Genomic DNA, 23194 nt, shown 5'->3' on the forward strand with positions numbered 1-23194 from the left:
TAATTTTGTCCAAATTGAAATTTAAAATGTCTATAAAAAATAATTTCCATGATACATTTTTTTAGATTTTATGGTTACAAAATGTTACAACAATATCTTTGTCGGTTGTTGGTGTGGTGCCAAGTGGTGCGTGGCGAATTTTACGATAATATTATATCTATGTCTCGCCGTTTCTGGTAACACTGACAACCGGTCCGGTGCAAAACGTTTCGTTGGCCGATTTCACCACACGGCACACACGAATGTCTCGAGCCGCGTGATAATGCCAAGTGTGTGATTGTTTTTGTTATTGTTTGATTTTTATACTTGTGTTTGAATTTTTGACCGAAATTCGGTAAATAATTTCTCCTTTGCTATTTAACTCACAGTTTTTACTATATTTCTGTGGTAGGGATTGTACCTCTGTTGGTGGGCTGTGGACATGCAGCGTTGTGTGTGTAGTTGTAATAGAATTAGTACTGGTAAGTAAGATTTTGTTGAATAAAAATAAACTTCATTGATTTATTAATTTAATTATTATTTGGTAATGTAAACGTGTTATGTGACAGGGCAGAAAACCTGTTCTCCATCCAGTTACCTATGACTGACACTGAAGCGGCCACCACGATGGACAAGATTGTGACACAAATCAAAACTCGGTTTAAGGTAAGCACCATTGTTCCTTCTCCCCATTTTGGTCACAAAACTCTGTCATTACACCAATTTCTGTTCCTTGAGGTATGCTTCTAGATAGGCCTCATGACTGTAGTATTAAGACTTGTATAGGTATAAGGTATGTAGGCTTATAGAAGCTCAGTGTTAAGCACACTAAATGGGCCATGTAGAGGCGATTATACAATGGTATTGGTAAAATTAAACATATTACAGTATTATACACACTGACAAATATTTTATTGGTCTTTAATTGTTGTACTTAGCTGTCTAATATTAATACGTAAGGATAATAAAATAATTATACTATTTATTACGGCCAAAAAATTTGGGCTACTTCTTGTCTGTTTGTAAACTTTACAAGACTTGGGAAGTAAATACCTAACAACTGTCTAGTAATTAGCTTATCAATTTAAAATCAAGTGTTAGTGTGATTGAATGTGTTTTGTAAATTTTTTTTATACAATTCTATAGCAACCACGAAAGCAGATTTATAACTGACAACGTTCACTACATTACAATATTGGTAAGCCGGCATGTAGATTATTACTGTATACTGTAGTTTTATTTTCATTTAAATTTTTAATCTTCATTTGTTATAACATTTAACTTCATAGAATCTTCTCCACCATGTAAAACCATGTTATACTTTACTAATATATTGTTATTACTAAAATTCCTTTGCATGAAGTAATATTTTTAGTATTTATTTACTAAACATGCATGGTTCTTAACATTTATGTTCATATATTTTTTTAATATATACTCTTGATATACTCTTGAAATGCATTTTTTGTTTAATGCTTTTTACAACTATATCTATTAATTAATAACTATTTCTTTTTCTTTTCAGAATGATGTACATAACTTGAATGTGATATCTAATATATTCATCAACAGTTCATTACCAATTGTTACTACGAAAATATGAAAAAAAATCTTCAAAATTATTAATAAAACATCATATATGATTTAAGATCTCAAATTTATTATACACATTGTTTTATTTTCTTGAATATATTGTATGTTTAGTATTATATTAGTATTATTATTTTTTAAGTAGATAATTGTAAAGTGAATCAAAGCAAAGCTTTATATAGGACCATAGTATTATCAATTGAAATCTATACTGCTATTTTTTTGTTTAAATATTTAATATTCTATAAAATTCAAACTAATTTCTCTTCATACCATTATACATTTTTTGCTAAAATTAAGGTGAATTACTTATAAGTAATAAAATTATACTATCAAATTGAAATTGATTAGTTGCTGATTTTAAATTTTTCAATATTACTCAAAGTATATGATTATTGATTAATAAGCATTATTATTTATCTAAGTTTAAAATTTTTCTAAAAAATTAAATAATTTGTAACTTATTTTTACACCACCATGTTTCTTATGGAGACCCTTATCAATTATCATACTACTAACTATACTCTTAAATATCCAATTCATATCATATGATGCATTGCATCTTGTCAATAAATACTTACCTAATTAAATGTAAATATTTTTGTTTTTACTAGTAATTCTGTTTTATAATGAATAGCTATATATTTTGTTAATCTTGGATTTTGGCGTATTTTGTGTAACAAAGATCATGCATATTAATGTATTAGGTACTTATTTAAATAACTAAGATAGTGAATAGGGATGTTTGATTCTTTTAATGCTCAATATTTTTAAATTATTTTTTATTAGAGATAAGTATTTTACTTCATTTTTCAGTTTTTGTTTAAATACTATGAGCTGTGAATAAATGACATTGCCCTTATTATTTAAAATATAAATTATTTGAATTAATCTACTTTGATAAATAATTTTATTTACTTTTTGTAATATTTTTATTATTCAATAGTACAATAGATTATCATTAGATTTATTATTTTCATATTAGTATTATTTACTTATTATGTATTTGATTCAGTAAACAATAAAACATGTGAATTTTCCCAAGAATGTTTAAGAACATTATTATACATACATATTGGTTACTATATTTATCAACCTAATATGAAGATTGGTTGACTGCAACTGTAGAATTACAAAAATTAAGTGTATTATTTTGTATTAGTTATTTTAAATGGCATGTTGGTAGATTTTGTACAAATGTGTTTTAGTTATAAGTTATTGCCATAAACAAATTTTGATTCTTTAAAATTGCAACCACAATATGAAATAAATTTAAAATAAGTTAAAGGTTTTGGTAGTTATCTATCTAATCTATCAAATATTTATTTAAGATAAATAGACTATGTATATTTTATTAATTTATCTATTTTGGTCTTAAACTTAAAAGTAGCAATCCTTGTTATTGATAGTATGTGTAGAAATATTTATAATATGGGTAAACGTATTGTGGAATTTTTGTAAAATGCTTGTTATATTGGTGCTTTGGTCAAAATTATTAAAATGTCTTTATGGTAAAAATGTATGGTAGGTACTATGATACCATCACACAATAAATGCAATTATTTTATTTATTCTGTGATATCACTAGGTATGATTAAAGAGTAAGATTTTATCATGCCACCTACCCATTTTCACCGTCAACTTTTATTATATTGTCAATTGGTCAGAAGATTATAGTCAAACTAGCTTGTAAATACTTATTATAAACCATTTTTGTTTGAGTTAATGTAAACAATTTAATAAATAATTTATATTTGTAATAATATACATAAATTATAATTAGACAGCATGATAAGATAATAAATAATATTATAATAAAAATAAATAGTTTTTCCCACAAAATTTATAATAATATTTTAAATTGAGGTATCTTCAAAATTGAAACTGTGATATACCTGGCTGTTAATTAGTACCGTAAAATGTGGTGAATTACAACAATTTTTAAGTTTTATCCAACTTTGAACTTAATTTAAGAATCAGGCATTTATACTAATATTAAGGAAAACACTTTTTTAGAATTCTTGCTACCTTGTTTATCATTATAAGTATAATTCAGAAATATAACTTATTAACTTTTTACTATATTTTTTCATATGACTTTTTTGCAATTAACCTTTGAATGGGGTGAATTGAAACATTGGTTTAAAAATCATAATAACATAATAAGTACCTATAAGTATTATAAACATAAAAATATTACAAACAAAATTTCAAATCACTTTATTATTTAATAAATTATAACAGATGTGCCTTCTAAACACCATATATAAATGAAATGAAAGTAAGTAATATAACAAAATTACATTTAAACATCATAATGCGACAAAAGTCCTTGAATTTACATAATTATTATATAAATTTAAAAAAAAAACAAATTGAAAAATGTATTTACGCTGTTGTTTTGTACATTTCAGGAAAATTGGCAATATTTTCAATGTAGAAAAAAAAATTATTGTGATAGTGACATTTTAATAGTATAACGGCGCTAGGATTTTGGAGGTAATAAAATGAGTAAATTCATAAGCGTGGACGAAATATTTTTCTGGGGAGGTAGAAATTATTCAATTATGATGATTTTTTTTTTCAATTGATAAAATGTATTACTATGAATTTAATTCTTATTATATCAAGTTGATAAATGATAACATTAAAATTGAATATTCTTCGACTATAATAAACAAAATACTTAAGCCTTGTTGTAATTCACCCCATTTTACGGTAGTTAGATAATAGTAAAAATGTAATATTTTGTATATCTACTTTGTTATCGAATAGTTATCTTAAATCAATATATATATATATATTAATATTAATAATTTTAAATGTACAAGGGGGTCCATTTAAATGTTGTATTCATTGTTTGTATGTTTTTTTAAAATATTTTATTTTTATTGAAAAAATTATATAAAAAATGTTTTTTATTGTTTTTAAATGCTAAAATGTAAATACTTTTCTATTTAGGTAGGTATATTATTTACCTAATGAAATACCTGTTCAATATTTGGTTTTTATATATTAAACTATTTAGAAAAGTAATTTATTTCAGAGTATAAAATTAAAAATATAACAATATATGTATTCAAAAAAATAAAAACTTTGAAATCATGAATGTAGAGTAACAAGGATCACCCTGTAAAGAGTGTTAAGTTAGTATCTATTAAAAACATATGATGATATGTGAAATTTAGACATAAATTAATATTCAAAATGTTATAATTATTTAACGCCTGGTTTGTAAGTACTAAGTTATCCGTCTTCACCTCAAAGATACTTTGTATACAATTTAATATAAATCAGTTATTAGTAAGAATTTTTATTTCATAGATATTTAATTTATTGTTGGAAAATAATTAAATAATTACCTATTTAATTTACATAAAGTAAAAACTATGATTATTGATAGTTTTTACACAAAATAACCTTTAACTTAAAATGTTGTGATAAGTAAAAAAAAAGTTTTAATCAATATCTTATATTTGAAAGGTATGTAACATTATGTCAATGTACATTCTATATAATAAATTTGGTTCAGACTAAGACTTAAAAAAAATTATCTCGATGACAGATAATATTTGATAAGTTATGTGAAACTAAATATGGTTATTTCGGAAATATATTAGCGAATTGCATCATAATATTACAAGTTTACCCGATTCCGCAAAAATATCTATTGCCATTTTTTTTTCCAAATTCGTATTCTTACTAATATTCAAATTCGATTACATATACTCAAAGGTAATACTCGTTTATTACAATATTTGAATGATGTAATTTGTATTTAGATTCAGATTTATTGATATGACAGCGTATGACGCGTGACGTTCACTCATAGCTCATCTTGAACTATCTACCATTGTTCTTATTATATATTCTTTGTATAATATGGGATGGTATAAAATATAATGGAAAACTTTATTGCTATAAGTTCATAATTCGTTTAAAAATATAGTTCGTTTTATACTTTTTTTTTATTTTAGCAAAGTCAATTTTTAATTAACCTAATAACTCAATTAAACGATTTATAAATAAAAAATGTATATAATTGATTTCCTGAAAATGTAGGCATAACATGCTGTTATTTTTATGTAAAAAAAAAAAATAGGAATACTTATATTTCAATAAGTTGGCTAAAATATAACTAATATAGTTATATATCTTGTACAAATATAAAATTCATGTACATTTGTTGTTATAATTTATATAGGTAATCACCTATAAAGTTTAAGTGGGTGCAAGGGGGTTGACATGTCACCCCTTAGAATAGAAAAATTATTGTTTTTTTTTTTAGTTATGAATAATAAATGTACTTATGATTATGATTGAACCCCCCCCCCTAGGTTTGACAGATGAGCGCCCTTGTTATTTACTAATTATATAGTATGAAGATATATCTAGAAAAATGTATTCCTACTTCATAATAAAATATATTTATTTGATAAATAGACAAAAACATTTGTTTAAATTAAAAAAAAAATACTATACATAAATGGAAACATAATTCAGTTATACAATGACGATGTAAATAATAAGAAAAAAGCAATTTGTGAAAAACTCATATACATATTATGTTATTTGTACAATTGCATGAAATGTATGTAAGTTCTAGTATTTTTAAATTAACGGTTGATTTTTCTGAGTCATACGTTATATACAATTTAAGAAAAGAAAAAATATAATATATTATGTTTTACATTAATTTTATTTTATTGTATGTATTAATAACACACTAAAAAATAGTCTATATTACTACAATTTTGCTGTTTCAATTGACACAACATTAAATTGTCATTATAGCTTGCTCTGTATTAGTTTTGACAATATTTTTGATATTGTGTGAGTAGTTATTAGACAAATATAACTTATTGACATTAGATACAAAATTAATATGAATAATATACTATTATTGAAATAACTAATAAAAGTATAACGAAAATTGTATTTATGCGTATAAAATGTATTTATTTTGTAAATGTATAGTATAGGTATATGATTTACCCATTTTATGGACATTATTAAATGTCATTGAATCTTTTGAATATAGTAAATTGTATGCCACATTGTGCTCAGATACGAAGTATTGAAATATTACCATTATCATAAATAATATATGTAAATTTATTATTTCTGTAGGTACCTACATGTTGGAACCAATTAAAAATATTTAATACATTTTCAAATTTCTATTTAAGTTTGCGTTAACGTATAGTAATATTTACTGTCTCTTTCTGTCTCAAACAAATTATAATAAAACTTTTTTTGCATATTCCAATTATGAATCAAATTATTCAAATTAGGTAACATTTATCCATTTAATTGTTACAAAATGCAACTAGAATAACGTATGGTATAAGTACCTTTTGTAAATTAATTTAGCTAAATTAAATTCTTAACTTCTTAGTAAATGTAATAAACTATTTTTATATAATTTGAATAGTTTGACTTCAAAATAAATTAAATAAAAAAGATTTTTCTCCTGGTATAACATAGAAAGACATTCAGATAGAGCCGTTGGGATAAAATATCTTATACGTTAACGAAATTGTAATCAATTGTGTATAGACACCCGACTAATAATTAAATTAATAATAGAGTACATTATATACCTAATATTGTATGATACAAATTCAAAAATCAAGTGACAAATTAATAAATATTAAATATAAATGATTAAAAAATTGAATGTTTGCTTATATTATGTTTGTTGTATATTGTATATATATATATTGTATGTGTATGTGTGTGTGGTGTGTGTATATTATATTTTTTTTACAGTTATAGTTATAAACGTTTGGATGACCATAAATTTTTAACACAATAAAAACAAGTCGACAGTTATATTATTTTGTTATCGTGTTGTAATAGTGTATTGTGTTTTTAGTATTTAATAACTGATGTGAACATTTCAATGTTATAAAAAAAAACTTTTTTGTTAGCCTCCAATATTTGAATGTCATGCCCTATATTATCATTAATTTTGTTGTATACTGCTTTAGTATACAGTTATCGCTGCTATATAAATTCGTACTTTTTTGTGATATAAAATACTTTATAAGCTTACTATAATATAGTTTTAAAGAAATATATTGCATATACATACGTGTACCTTAATACGTTGCGCTTATAATGCATTTAATTGTACTAAAACTTACTTCAAATACTTTTATGGGCAAGACGAGTTTTAAGATAATATCGTTAAGGAAATTGTTTTTTTTTTTTAATATAGCATGTGATAAAAAAATAGATTTAAAATATATTTAGGTGCTTTTATTATTTGATGAAATGTGCAACATCTGTAGTAGGTACTAAACATATATATGTAAAAATTGTATATATTATTTATCTATGTGTACGTTACCTACATAAAGAGTTTAAACTGTAAAATCAGGTATTTTTAGTGCATTAGGATAAACGAGTAGCAATAAAAAAAGATAAAAAATTTAGTTTATTTTCTGATTTTTGATTTTAGTATAGACTTCACTCTAATTTTGATTGACCGAATCATTATATAATATAGAATTAGGTTTTTTTTTATACACGATTATGTTCAATTCCGTCTTCTTTAAATTATCTCAAAGTGAAATATCTATCCACATCTTTCTAGTATAAAATATAAAATAAATAAATGTGCATTTGTATGAATATTGAGAATAACGTAGTTATTTATTTTTGTACTTAAATTCACTAGTATAAATATATAATACATGATGAGGATTACCTTGGTATACTTTTTATAAATATAAGTATATTATACCTAATTCGATATATATGCCTATAATGCTATCTACAAACCTACACAAGACACAATAATACCTATATACTAGACGAATTCAATTCATAATTTGGATATAATTATGTTATGACTTTTTTTGGAATTCAATATTTTTTTAAGAGTGCACTTAAACACTTAAACATGTTCACTCAATTTTTAACACATAATGTAACATCAAAGCACGCTTTTCAATGTTAAAAAAAATAACAAGTATAGGTAGGTACCAGTAATACTTCCAAATCCTATTTTGTGTATGATGACCGTAATAATGTTTAAACGCGATTATAGCGACTATCATATAATATTTTGTATTCGGTAAGTTAATAATATACCTACCGGCAATATGTATTAGTTATCCGTTATACCTATACTATTCATATTTTATGCATACCGAAATGGTAAAAAAATGTATGAAAATTATTTCACTTCACTCGCACAACAGACGTGTAGTATACGGAATGATATTCGTACGTTATGATTTCTATCGATTAGGTACATATTAATTTTGGATTTGGACGAATTTAATTGTGTAATAAAAAACAACACTAACACGATTTATGATAAAAACAAACTCTCGTGTTAGGTGTATATTCAGTATTATTTGATGTATTAAAAATGAACATTGGTAGTCGTAAAGTATATAATAAGTACGGTGGCGATGATCTCCGGCTTCGTCGCGCGTCGATTGCGCTCACGAAAACTAATACGAGTTATCACAATAATATGTATTATTATATCGCGTGTATACGCGTCGCTCCAATAACAGTAACTGTTTATTGTTATGTGTAACGTTATTGCTTTTCGTTGTTTTTTTCGACGTATCATTATCGCACTACCACCACAAAAACACATTTAACTATATAATATGTGCATTGTGCATATTATATTATTATTGTACAACGACAATATTGCCGTATTTATTTTTTTCCGTTTTTCGTACGCCGTAAAAAAAAAAAAAAAGTGCACAGTAAACTATAATATGGCACTCGAGTATAATGTAAAATTTATTATGTGAAATTTTTTTATACATATATTGTTATTATTTATTATTATATAAACGTGTTTTAAAGTCACTTCGTTCATCTAAAGTTCGGTGTATGTGAGCAGTTATTGAGGAATATAATCGGTTGTTGCGTCGTTATTATATGAAAACTGTGTAAAATAGTGTCAAACTACAGTGTAAAAATATGTACAGTACTTACCTACACAGTATATACGGACTAATCTATAACCATAAATTAGAATTTTTTATTATAGAATATTCTGTTGTTGCAGTCAAACGATCATTGTATTATCAAACGTTTCACTTAAAGTATGCTTCAAAAACAAACCCGGTATTGTAAAATGTCCCATGTCCACGCAGCATCATATTTCTGCGGAGTACAAAAGTAACCAGGACTCCGATAAACCCGTGCTTTTGTTGTTCTGTACGTTTGCGAAATATTATATATATATACTATAGGTGCCAACTATTTGACTCTCTCTGACGAATGGGAGCAATTAATGGTCTGTGTACAGTGTACACTGTACACCGTTCGCGGCGTAAAATATAGATCGTACGAAACACTATATCCTGATGCTGCAGTGGCTATGATTTTGTAGCTTAAAGTAATAGTTCAGTCGCAGATAGGTTTGATTATTTATTTTCCTCAGATAAAATAAGTCCAATGCGATTGTACACTATTTACATTTATTCGAGAAAAACACAACAGAGAATCATTTATAACGAATACGTTTGATTATAGTTCCGAATCGTGTTTCGTAACTGTGCGAGACAATTACTCCTATCCATTATTTATTTGGGTTCAGTTATGGTTTCACAAAGGTTCCATGAAATCTTAATAAGATCTAACACGTTTTTAGTACATATTTCGATATAATATTATTTTAGCTTTTAGGACACAATGGTATTATGTAGTTGTATTATACTCGTAATCGAAATACATATATTATCATAGGTAAGTACCTACATAAATGTCATTGACTGATAAATATTGTTTTCAAATCTCGAGATTTATTGTCCAAGCAGAATCATATAAATGATATAAAAATATACTACGAATGATTTACAATTATTTTTAGTTTGTTAAGTATGATTTTATGTTCTATAAACATATACACACGAGTACGCAATAGTTAACTGTTGAAAAAAGGATAGTCGAAAATTGTATCTTAGCATTTATTATTTTGATACATACATGAATCCTAGTCCTATTCATGTTACACTTATCCGAAATGAATATAAACGCATTTATCTACCAGTACATTTTTTTTTATACATTCACATATACACACAGACATACGTACACATTGTATGTATTTATTTAATTGTTAAGACTGAGTAGTTATATATATCTTACGATAAAAATCAGTACACGCCTATGACTGAGATATATACTTACATTTTATATGTATTATATATGTTTGTGTACATATTATTATTGTGCCGTCGCGGTCTCCGGACCGTAAAACGCGCGCGAGAATCACGCGGCGGCGGACCCCGTTCAGTTCGCAGTCCGACGGCGAGCGTGTTGGTCGCCGCGTCCGCGAAAAGTCACCGCCTGCGATCGTCTTTCGAATGACAAACTCACAAGTCGTGTCGTATATTATTACATTATAGTCATCCGAAACACCCTATCGGGTCAGGTGTACCGTGTACCGCAAACGTTTATTTTATTATCGCAATCATAACAAATCGTAAATTATTAGTAAAGTATATGATATATTGTATATTGACCCAGTCGCGTTTTCGTTTCGCTGATCACGATCAGTATAAAATTATATTTTTATAATAGCTGTTATATTATTTATAAAATACAGCGGTGGATCAAACGTATAGTGTAGCCGATTTTGGTTTTTTGTTTTTTTTTGTTTTTTTATCATCCCAAATGTCGTACGATGACGTACTACAGCAATTTTGGTAGTGGCGGCGTACACAAAACCACCGTCAAACACAACGGAGACGTGATCGCTTGTCACAAGTGTGGCGGATATAAGGTACGAATATTATTTACACATTAATTGTAGATATATTATATTATTACAGTAAATATTTTAATAAATTAATACATCCTGAAAATCTGACGTTCGTGTCATTTGTTATTTATGTAGTCGTTGTTGTTGTTTTGGTGACCGGAACCGTAAATATTAATTACAAAGTTTTGATCGATCATAATACTGATTATAAAAATAAAAAGTTTCTCAAAAAGTATGGGTTTGAATGGGATCGGGATACCACTTTGCGGAGACGTAAACATGTTAAATCGTTTTCAGGTGTTTAGAAACCCTTTTCTACTTTGAAAACTTCGCAGTTACCCATTAGGTTTTTCCGTATAAATTATATTTGGTCGTGTGACCCGAAAAGTTAACAAACTAAGTTAATGGTATTAAACATTTCTAAACTTTTTGAATGACTGTTATGTTTGAATTTTGTTGGTAGTATTGAAGCCTATACATATGCAAATGTGCAGTATCTACATTCGTATCGTTATTAAAAATGAGTATATTTATTGTGTTTAGAATTTCACCTTTAGTTTTTCATTTATGAAAATTACTCTAATGGGAATATTCATATACATACAGGGCTGTAACTTATAATACACCATGATAAATCACGAACTAATTAGTGGTATTTTCCATAAAGATGTAATCTTGTAAACTCCATACACATCCAAATGAAAATGTTTAAAATTTTGTCTCATTACTTTTAAAAAATAATGGGTATTTTAATAGTAATTGATTACATATTATGTATAGCGTATTATAGATTTCGTTGTAGATAATGAAAAAAACATGAACGAGTTGAGAATTAAGGACTTTTAATGTATAACTATTTTAACATAGCATAACAAAATTATGTCTATTTTGTTAAACGAATAGAAGTTATAAACGTGCGCTAAATTATTGTGAACTGTGTAATAATATACTGAAATTAAAAAATAAATTTAAATGTATATGTAGCTTTTATAAATTAGATACTTATTTCTTAATTAGTGTAAAAATATAACGAAATAAAAGTATTTTATTATTTTTATGATTTTATATGTAATGTTTAAAAAAAATTATCTCGGAGTTGACACTAAAAAGTGTTGACATTGTATATCGTAGGTGGTTTGACTACATTATTTTGTCTTTGATATTTTATAACGGGCTAAAACTAAAAACTTTTTAAAATTTTTAAATTGTATTTTAGTTTTGATATCATAATAGATAGGATAGTTATTGTAATAATACTTGTTATTTAAACAAAATATTTGATAAAAATATAAACGAAATACATTGATTTTAAAATACAGGACGTCCCACTGTGTTTTTCTGTCAAAAACATTTTTTATTTTAAAACAGATATTTTTCAATTATTCCCAGTATTATGTCGTATTTAACTCGAAAAATAAAAATAAATATATTATCAGTATAATACTTAACTTAAATATTTTAATTGGTATAATTTTGTTGGAAGTGGATATTGTTCGTAATCGTATAAGTTGTTAATGTTATTATAAATTAAAACTTTTACAATTTTCTATACTATTAGGCTAAACTTTTTATTATAATATTATAAAACACATATAAATAAATATATGTTGATATATTACTACAATTATAGCTTATAAAAATCAATATTAACAATGCATGAATAAAAAGTCATAAAAAAATCAATACTAATGACGTTATTTGATGTGATTGGATACTATTTGTATTTAATTTCTAGGAATAATAATTACAAAATTACTATGAAATGTATTTTTTTCTACTATAGTTATTTTTTAATTACACTAGATATAGTCAAAAGTGAAGTATTAAAACATTTATTTTATGGTGTTTACATAAAATACTAAAGCTATAATAATATTTCAAACGTCGTGTTTATTGCTATAAGAAGTTTGATTCGCTGATATGAAATAAGTATAGAAATATGTATATTTTTAAAATGGTATACTTCGAACTATAATTATTAGTTCTATACTACTTAAAATAAGTTATTAAATGGACATATTACAGTTATAATAATAACTTCGGCCAATTTGTTTACAATAAAATAATTATTCTGTGTGGTTGAGCGTTTTATACTTGTAACTTATTCAGAAATGTTTTAATATAGTTACATAAAACCGTATAATATATGTATTAAATATATAAACTTCACGGCCAGTTGTTTTAGTTGAGAACGGCGTGTTCAAGAAACGCGTAGTACCTAAAATTAATGCAATATAACTACTATGAACTATAGATTTTTCGTAAGACGATTTCCTAAAAAAAAAATGTATTTCATTATATATAAATACACACACACACCAGACTTCCATAAACTGTATGCAATATGCATAAATATATTGCACCGTTGACCCGTAAAGAGTTAAGTATACATACAATTTCGGAATATTACTTTGACGAAGTTAGTTAATTAAAACGTAAATGACTACAAAAAGCGGAAGTGAATATTATTCGGCCAAAGTCACGTTTTCAGAATTAAACTTTCGATCTATCTACATGTATTTTTGTTTCTGCCTTATTGCCTTTATTATAGAGACCCATTTTTTGGTAATTTATAGTTTTTCTGTTCTCATTTTCGATTCCCAATTTTACATATTTAATGTTGTGTTAATTATTTTATTACGGTAACTATATTGTTTCGAAAATTGTATATATGTATGCCAACAAAGTACTTAATGTTAGTTATTATTTTCAATAGATTTACTTAAACTGCATATTATCTAATTTTACGACCGAAATCGATGAACAAGTTTCAACATATTATTATACATTATAGTTAATGCTCATATTATACTATAAGTCTATATGATCTTTTAAACATCATTTTAAATGGTAATTTAAATAAATACCTACGCTTCATATTCACTTGTTGATTATCCAGTCTTCTACGTTACAAATTAAAAAATTTAAGAATCGTGTAATATTTTTTCCATAAAAATTTGATCTAATTACGAAAAATCAAAACAGGTTTTTTGCAATAATTACACTAGTCGTATACTCGTGTACATTTTTATATGTTTTTGATATTCACATTATTTTCACCTTATAACAACGTATGTACATGGAAACCACCAAATTATTTATAATTAATTTCCAATTTTGAATCTTATTATATACAAATTGCTGCTCTTTAAACTTGAATGATTTGAACAATTCAATCGAAAATATTGTACAAAAATATTTCTGATTTTTTTTTCACTCGTAAATTAATTCTCCAGCTGTCAGACATTGTTAAAGAGTCCCAGGTGGTCGCCAATTCGGAATTCACCGTTCGCTGTGACGGTATACCTATATATTTGACTTCGACGAAAAGCGTCTATATATGTCTGTGTAGACTTGTTGGTACTTACCGAAAATGATGACAACCATTTAAATCATATTGTATCAATTACTACGTGTCTAAAATATAACTTTTGACACGGTAACGGTACAGTATAATCATTATTGTCGAATGGACGTCGAATAAAATTAATGATTGTCTTCCGAACTTATTGGTAGTTATACAATTGGTGTGGTATGGAAGTAACGTTATTAGCAAATTCGTACTATTTAGTCGTGTGTATATATATAGTTATATTGTCGGTGTTCCGTCGTCACGGACATCATCCCGGGAAAACGTAGTAAGTAGTTAATTATTTGTCGGTACGTGCAAAACCGGATGAACACGGTATTACACACGGTAACAGACTGTGTTTTTGACCGACAAAAATCGTTCTATCTAATTTCTATTTCATTTATAAATACAACGTGCAATATTGTCAATCTATAATGATACGCCTATTTTTGTATTTCTATTTTTTTTATTCTACCGATTTCAAATAGTACTAATGGTAATAGTAATAATATATCGATAGCGCTATTGTTTATTTCCAACAATACCATAAAGTCAGCTTTTTTATTAATGTCATCGTGTTACAATTATTAAACATAGCGAAAATTCGAAAAATTTTTTCTGTTTCTGTTTAGGATGAGTGACTTGAATAGAAATACATTATTTTTTTTTACACCAAAATGTTCGTAATAGAATATATGTCTTTATAAAGACAGTTACAACCTCATAAATACCAACGGGGTACATGTATAATACAACAATAATAACAATAATAATAACTAAACATTGTATACACAATACACAAATATTTATGTTCTATGTATACGCGCGAAACAGTGTTTCTTATTTTCTAGATGATTTTTTTTTGGTTCAATATGACACTTAAACCATTATAACATTTATAGCACTAGCTTTTATGTTTATACCGTGCAACGTGTATCTTCCCTGCTGAAATATATATGTTTACGCATGGCGAATCTTATTTTAGTAAAACACGTACAACATAAAATCAGATACATAATTACATTAATTTGTTGTAACTTCTGCAAAATCGCCGTCTATTTACACATTTAGACGTCAGTAGGACACTCATAAATTCTTCCTATGTATTATTATTATTACCACGTAATATTTCGGTATAAAATTTAATTTCCAAAATAGCTTCACACATGAATTCACAAACGTGAATTTTAGTTTTTTTTTTTTAACAATCCAGTTTACAGCCCATATAATGCACAGACGACAAAAGCTGAATTTTAATTTTGGTTTTTGTGTGGGTTTAGTTTATGTGTATTAATTTAAGACTTAAATCCGAATTAATTACACTGATCCTAGTTAGGTGTCTCCCTTGTTTAGATTTCTTGAGGCGATAATTACATTTTATTAGTTTTTTCCTAACACCTGTAGTTTCGTCGCCGTGTTAATATAATAACTACCTGCAATTAATAAATTTAAATTAAATAGACTCATCTCGTATTCAAATAGACTCGTAGATTTATTTCTTCCCCGTTTCTTTTTATTTTCGTTTGACTCTTAAATCTATTTGATTTATTAGTATCGGTTTCATAATTTAACTGGTAACTGCCTACCGTATAATTTGTATTCAAACGATTTAATATAAACAAATTCAAAGATGATTCCTATTAACAGTGTTTTTTTTTTTAATTTGAACGTGTGTTGTGATATATAAATCAATTGAACACATTTACTCTTGTTCCCGATTTATTATAGCATTAATGAAACCAATCTAATTTAGAAGTGTTCGTATATAAATCGCTTGGGGCTCTACCGTCGATATAAGTTTATTTACTTCTTGCTTTAATACAGCGTCGATATATTATACACGGGTAAACTGCAGTGCCAATATCCAACGACTGTGCATGAGTAATAAATATGTAAAACGGGTTTGACTGTTTCGTAAATTCCGTTTGTCGTATCGTATTATATACGCGTGTCATATTTTAAGTGTACATTATTTCTGAACAATTGTTTTTCATATTGACATCAAAAAATACGAAAAATATGCGAATTTTGTAAAGCGTAGTTGTGTTTTAAATGTTGGAAACGTGTATCATAATACTGGACATAATATTATTGCTAATATTAATTTCATTTTTAATTGATACAATAATGGAAACAATGAAATATTTTCAATCAATTATGTTGTGAAAAAAGTGTACCGTGTTCAATCAATTACCATAATATACTTAAAATTGTATTTTTGGTTTAAAAAAAATTGGTTACTTATTTATGTCATTTAAACACGTAGTCAATCAATATTCAGGTAGCTTATTATTCCAATCAATTTGCATTTTATTTCGTTTCAAAATATAAGAGTGGCTATTAAGCAATTGAAAAAAAGCATTTGTATAGTGAAATAATAAATAAAACATCACTCTTCGTTTTAAGTGAATCGTAAAAACTATTGGCTTCGACATATTATTTTTTTTTTGTGTTGTGAGTAGTTTTTTTAAATACGCTTCAATTCTTTCATCCAACTTATAGCATTCAATTCATCGGAAATTGGATGTAATTTATACTTTATTGAAATTGAACAATAAATTCCTTTTTGTTTATGAAAACCGTTCTTTTTAAAGATAATGTTCTTATATCATACATACTAAATAATAGTAAATACTGTTTTTCTATAATTTTATTATTATTATAAAAAATATTTTATGTAATATTTATTTAATTTATGTAATTTTTTTTTTTTATCAGTTTTTGTATTATTTTAATTATAATATTTCAATACATTGATATTTTATTTGAGCTTTTTATTTAAAATTAAATATTAATACATTTTTTTCGTTTTCATAAATCTTTCAATTAAATAATTAAAACTCAGTCGAATTTGTATTTACATATTATATGGTTTTATTATTATTTAATAATTAATTTCATTAGATAACTATAATTATTGGTATCAAAATCTATACGCAAGAAAAATTATAAACACCCATCATAGTTATTTGAATACATTATTTACAACGTTTTTACAATATAAGCTGCGTTGGTAATTAAAAAATAATTTAAGATGTGACCGATCGACATTTTGATGAACACATATAATATTATATTATTATGTAGGTACCCGTCGAGTGTAGACTGTTCTGTAGTATGCATAATAATACAATGTTATTATTAAATAATGTAGGCAACACAAAGAGGATGCACTTGTATCCACCCACAACTATTATATTATAGTCATTCTATAAAACGACTAATTATTTTAGTATAAGTGATGATGAACATGGGAATCGGAATTTCAGATATCTTTGTTGTATAATGTCTATAATAAAATTGAGCGTCTAAACAATCGAAAAATAGGAACTAATTGATACGTTCATACTGGTTTTGTTCAAAGTCGTTTCTAAAATTCGAATTAGTAAAACGTCCAAAAAGGTATTTAAAGAGAAATTAAATTTCAGTAGGGATGAACATATTGTAACGTTACATCAGTTGAATTTTAATTCTCTTGTTCCACTCGAGGGATAGTATATTACGTTATTCGATAAACTTATTTTACCGCAATGTAATTTAAATAATACTCATGTGCGTATTTTGACTTGCTAAATATCAGACGAAATTGAATTACATGATTAATACTACTTTATACTTATAGTAATAATAGTAAATGAAAATGTATTAATATGTTTTTAAGAATTTAATATGAATTTATAATAATTAATTAATATATTAATATATATATATATTATATCGATTTAATTGTAAATTGTAGTATATTTTAATGATTAAATATTTCGTACTACCTACACTAATTAATTTTTAGTCCACAATATTGGTTTTTTTTATAACGTATTACTATACATTTTAAATATTTAAACATCGCTCTAAGATTAAAATTAATTGATCTACTTTAGAAATTACTTTTAATCGCTATTAAAAAAAAAAAATCTAGTTTGCCATTTAAAATAATAGGTATTTATACGAATATACTCATGCTAATCATATCTACTTTGTAATAAAATAAATTCGAGTAAATTAATATTTTAATAATAATAATATTTTGTATTTAATACGTCAATGTAACGTACAATTACCCTTCTATTATGAACATTTTTTAAATGTATATTCCATGTATCTGTATATCAATAAATTTGTTGATAAATGTTTGTAATTTCGATATAATTAGATGATACATTTGATCGCAGGATAACGGTTTTTGAGTGTCTTAATGCCCATATAATAATTATCGTTTATTGATTATGTGTAAACTTTAATTACACGAATTAATTCTTTGATCGGTTTTAGTACGTTATGAGATACCTTCGGGGTTACTTCTTCAAATATTTAATAGCCAAACAAAATGTTCTCCAGTTTAAACATGCGATTATCGCAGTTATTTATACACATTTCCTATAGGGTTGTTGACTTTTAATTTTTGATTTACGCAGTAAAACGTCAGAGTACAAAGCACCTACTTAGTTAGATTTCTCATTTTAAGTTACCTTATAATATATTATATAATGCCGTACAATTTGATTTTAATCTCTTTCGGTGGTTGACTATAAAATACTAACATTTTTCGGAACATTTGAAAGTTTCAAACGGTTTTATGTCAAACTTTTATGTAGAGACCAGTAGATGGTCACACAATAAAAAACCTAACCTAAGATGTTGATTTCCCAGCATAACGTAACATATATATAAGCAATCATTCCTTTTTAATAACATCTTAACTATTTTTTTAATGTTGTTCGTCGCGTGCTATTGTCTTTTATAAACAATGGTTTTTAAAGATCCACCCCAATGATCCACGAAAAATATTGTGTGTTTCGCTTTTGTTTTTTACATAAAAAATTATTTAATTTAAAATAAAAAAGTAACTCCTTCATCCCTCGCCCGCCGTCCTCCTCCACTAGTACGCTCCACAGTCGATACGGTTATAGTGATGATGATTAATACGTGTATATTGTTTAATATTATTTTCTTAAATGAAACAATAAATACAGATAAATTGCTGGCGATACACAATGTAACGGGATGTGCGATCAAATATACCCGCAACAGTATTTCGAAAAAAATACACTTTGGAATAGTTTTTGATATTTTACTCTGAATAATAATAATAATAATAAAAATAATATAGATATAGATATATAGTATACGCGTATAACGCGAAGAGCGGAGCAATAAATCAAATACCTACTTCGAACAATTTAAAAGCGCCACGCGCACAAATGAAATACTGCCCGGGGGAATTTTTATGCATTTCGAATTGGGCTTCGGAGCAATTAAAACGTAATAAAAATTTTAGTAGCGTCCTATCCGACAGCGGCCGTAAAATATAATATTAAGTATACTACGACCGTTTCTTCGTTACGTTTAATAATATATAGGTGTAATGGCAAATGATTACAAGTTAGGTACGTTCCGTTTTATTATGTGCAGTCGATATAGAGTTGAATAGGCGTGGCCAATGTGTATAATATAATAAATAGTTTGTTCGAATTGTATGTTAAAACTTTAAAAGACTGGCGCAGATTATATTCAAAATTCAAATTGTATACGATCTCCGCATGTTTTGTAGTGCATTAGTATGTTGCAGTACTGTATCTTGGATATGTGACTTTTAAATTCGTACATGCGTTATAGATGCATTCGATTTCTATGGTCAAAAATAGGGAGCCACTAAAATACGCGTATTATGTGCGCGTGAGTTGAAGTTAAATACATTTAACGATTTAGACCCTTTTTAACGAATATTATAATATTGTAGATTATACACACATTACCGTGCGTCTGCGCATAATCAATTAACGATGTATAATTTTATGGTATTATATTATTAAACATTTTAATTTATGTAAATATTACTTTACGCAACATCTACAATTATTGCCAATTAATCATTTTATTTTCATCGGAAACAATCGATGTTAATAATAATAATTTGGTGCAATAATTTTAACGACCACACTCGCGAAGACTTATGCGAATAATAAATAAATTTAATTTCACACCTTAATAACCCCTTCTAGAGCCATTCGATAAAACCAATTTAAATTATAATTATTATCCGCAGTCTTTCAACGAGGAATAATGTTTGCTACTAATGATGACGCGCTGTCTTTGCCCAGAACACTCATTAAAATTTAAATTACTATTCATTTTCTATAGCATCAATACATTGCAGTTACGGTCGGTTTCTAATTAAATACAACATACCTATATACAATATACATCGATGACCACGAGCGTATTTGACATTGTTATGTACCTGAAATCGTTTAAAATGTGTATTTAATATATATATATATTGAGTTCATATTATATAGGTGCCGGTTAACAACCGATTGGCAAGTGATTTGGTAGGTCAATTTTGTACACATACATCGCGCATAATACAACGTGGACACACAATGTCGTGAATCATCGTGTGCTATGGAAAGGTTGCCAATTGTTATCTGTTCGGAGAGGGTTTCGCGTGCGTAAACGAGATGGACGAAAACGTATTATTTGAAAACTTTCCGATGTATAGGCAATCGAAAACAGCTATATAACAACAATAACAATATTATATGGTACATCAAGTCGTATTATAATAACATGTAGTAGAACGTACTTTCGAGGGGTTATAATATACCATAATATATATATATATATATATTTCTGATATAGATACGATAGTTAATAAACGATCTGAACGACGGTACCTATAAACGCGTATTAACCCGAGGGATTTCGAAAAATAAAAAGGGAAAGACAGACTTGCTCTTGCAGTCTTATATAGTATATTACACGTTTATGTACAGATTCGAACCACCGTCGTCATAATACATCATCGTTTCGACCAAGTGAACCAGAAAATGACACCGTAATCCTTTTTGGCAACGATCCGCACGTTTACAATAGATTTCTTTCGCGTGTCAATATTGCCCGAGCGTTTTTACAATCTCGAGTTTCGTCAAGCACGCGTACATTGTACAATATAATATATAAATCATAAGTCACAATAACTCATAACTTATAGTCATAAGGTTATGAATATATACGTATATATAGGTACACTGCTTCGATGCTTCGCGTTTCAAAAACAATGTTTTATCATACATATAATATATACGTGTGCACATATATTATACATTCATACAGAATAATATGCATATGTATATATGTATACGCGTACACAGGTAATATTATACAGTTGTGCATAAGATGTTTCGGTGCAGTGTAGCGTCTATATTATATCGTTACGGTATACGGCTATAATGGATAACAGATGTCCCACGAAGATTTACTATACATGTCTCCGCACAACACAAACTTTATTATACCCTCCAGGGTCTGACTCGAATAAATCGGGGGCGAACGCCGCACGATCACCCAGTCCGCGGGGTCCAACGTGTATAATATACTCGCTATAGCCGCCGCGCAATCGTCTATTTTATCTATCCATAAAGCATTCAATATTATTTTGTTCCACCTCGTTATAATAACAATTTTGATCTCGGGTTTGCACCTGATTAATGTTACCCATATATTTACTTTCAAAACTAAAATCAATAATATTATATTATATATATCTATACATATATAATATAAATGCAGTATGTATGACTGACCTATAGTATGCATATATCATAATATAATATCGTGAAATAAACACGTTGTTTGGTTAAAATATTGTGCTCGTGGTAAACGGTGACCAGACCGAATGCATAAATAGCGTTGTGCGTTCTTATTTATTGCAATCTATCGTGGTCCGCGCGATACGAGTATGTATATTATAATTTATAATATACACATTATGTACTAAATACTTATTGAAATGAAATCCTCGATTATTCTCCAGTCAACATCGAGCATTTGACATTAAAAAACATATCTATATTCTCCGAAAATTAAATATCCTCATATTATATATGCATTCATATGTCATTCGTGGTGGTCCGTATATAGTTTACGTAACACTGATGTAGTATAGGTGAGGTTAACTTATACTGACCTAAACTTTTGGCCACACCACAAAAGCCAATTATATTATACCACGGTTACGTGCGTACGTAGTTTGACAGTCTGACACAAGTCATAAAAAAAGCCTTTTGGCCGATATGTCGACATCCATTGGTTAATTAATCGCGTTTGTTTGCTTTTTGTGCGCGTGTGTGGTCTATCTTTTCAGTGTGACGTATGACGGTAATTGATCGTGTAAAAACGGTCAAAGAGAATAATATATCGTAAACGTTATGCTATACAGAGTGACAAAATATGTACCAGGCTTTGCTAATTTTATAACTTCATTTATTGTTGTTTTTTATTTTAAATATATATATATTTTTTAATAACTCGAAGAACCGAACGCAATAATTTAGATTTACAAAATAAAAATATATAGTTTTTAATAACAACCTAAATTTTTATTTTTTTAATCGAATACAAAATATTTTTCTCATAACATGAAGATGCATTCGTTTTTAAATATCGCATAAATATTAGTTTTTGTTAGTAAAATGATTTAAATTATAAATTATAGTGTAAAATGCCAGTATGCGACACTTGAGCGC

The 23194-nt window shown here is 26.8% G+C and overlaps 1 protein-coding gene across 2 annotated transcripts in view; it reads left to right on the forward strand.

Moving 5' to 3' along the window:
• The first annotated feature begins 237 nt into the window (after positions 1-237).
• Positions 238-23194, forward strand: part of LOC132929613 (protein-tyrosine sulfotransferase) — a 97291-nt gene continuing 74334 nt past the window's right edge. Inside the window, exons 1-2 of one of the 2 annotated variants that reach the window (XM_060995088.1) lie at positions 238-461; positions 549-645. In XM_060995088.1, the coding sequence (XP_060851071.1) occupies positions 580-645 (66 nt within the window). In that variant the 5' untranslated portion in view covers positions 238-461; positions 549-579. Of the gene's footprint in view, positions 462-548; positions 646-10835; positions 11336-23194 lie in introns of those variants that run through there. The other variant, XM_060995087.1, reaches the window with a different exon arrangement.

This window comes from Rhopalosiphum padi, chromosome 4 (genome assembly GCF_020882245.1).
Source record: "Rhopalosiphum padi isolate XX-2018 chromosome 4, ASM2088224v1, whole genome shotgun sequence".
NCBI classification, from domain to species: Eukaryota; Metazoa; Arthropoda; class Insecta; order Hemiptera; family Aphididae; genus Rhopalosiphum; species Rhopalosiphum padi.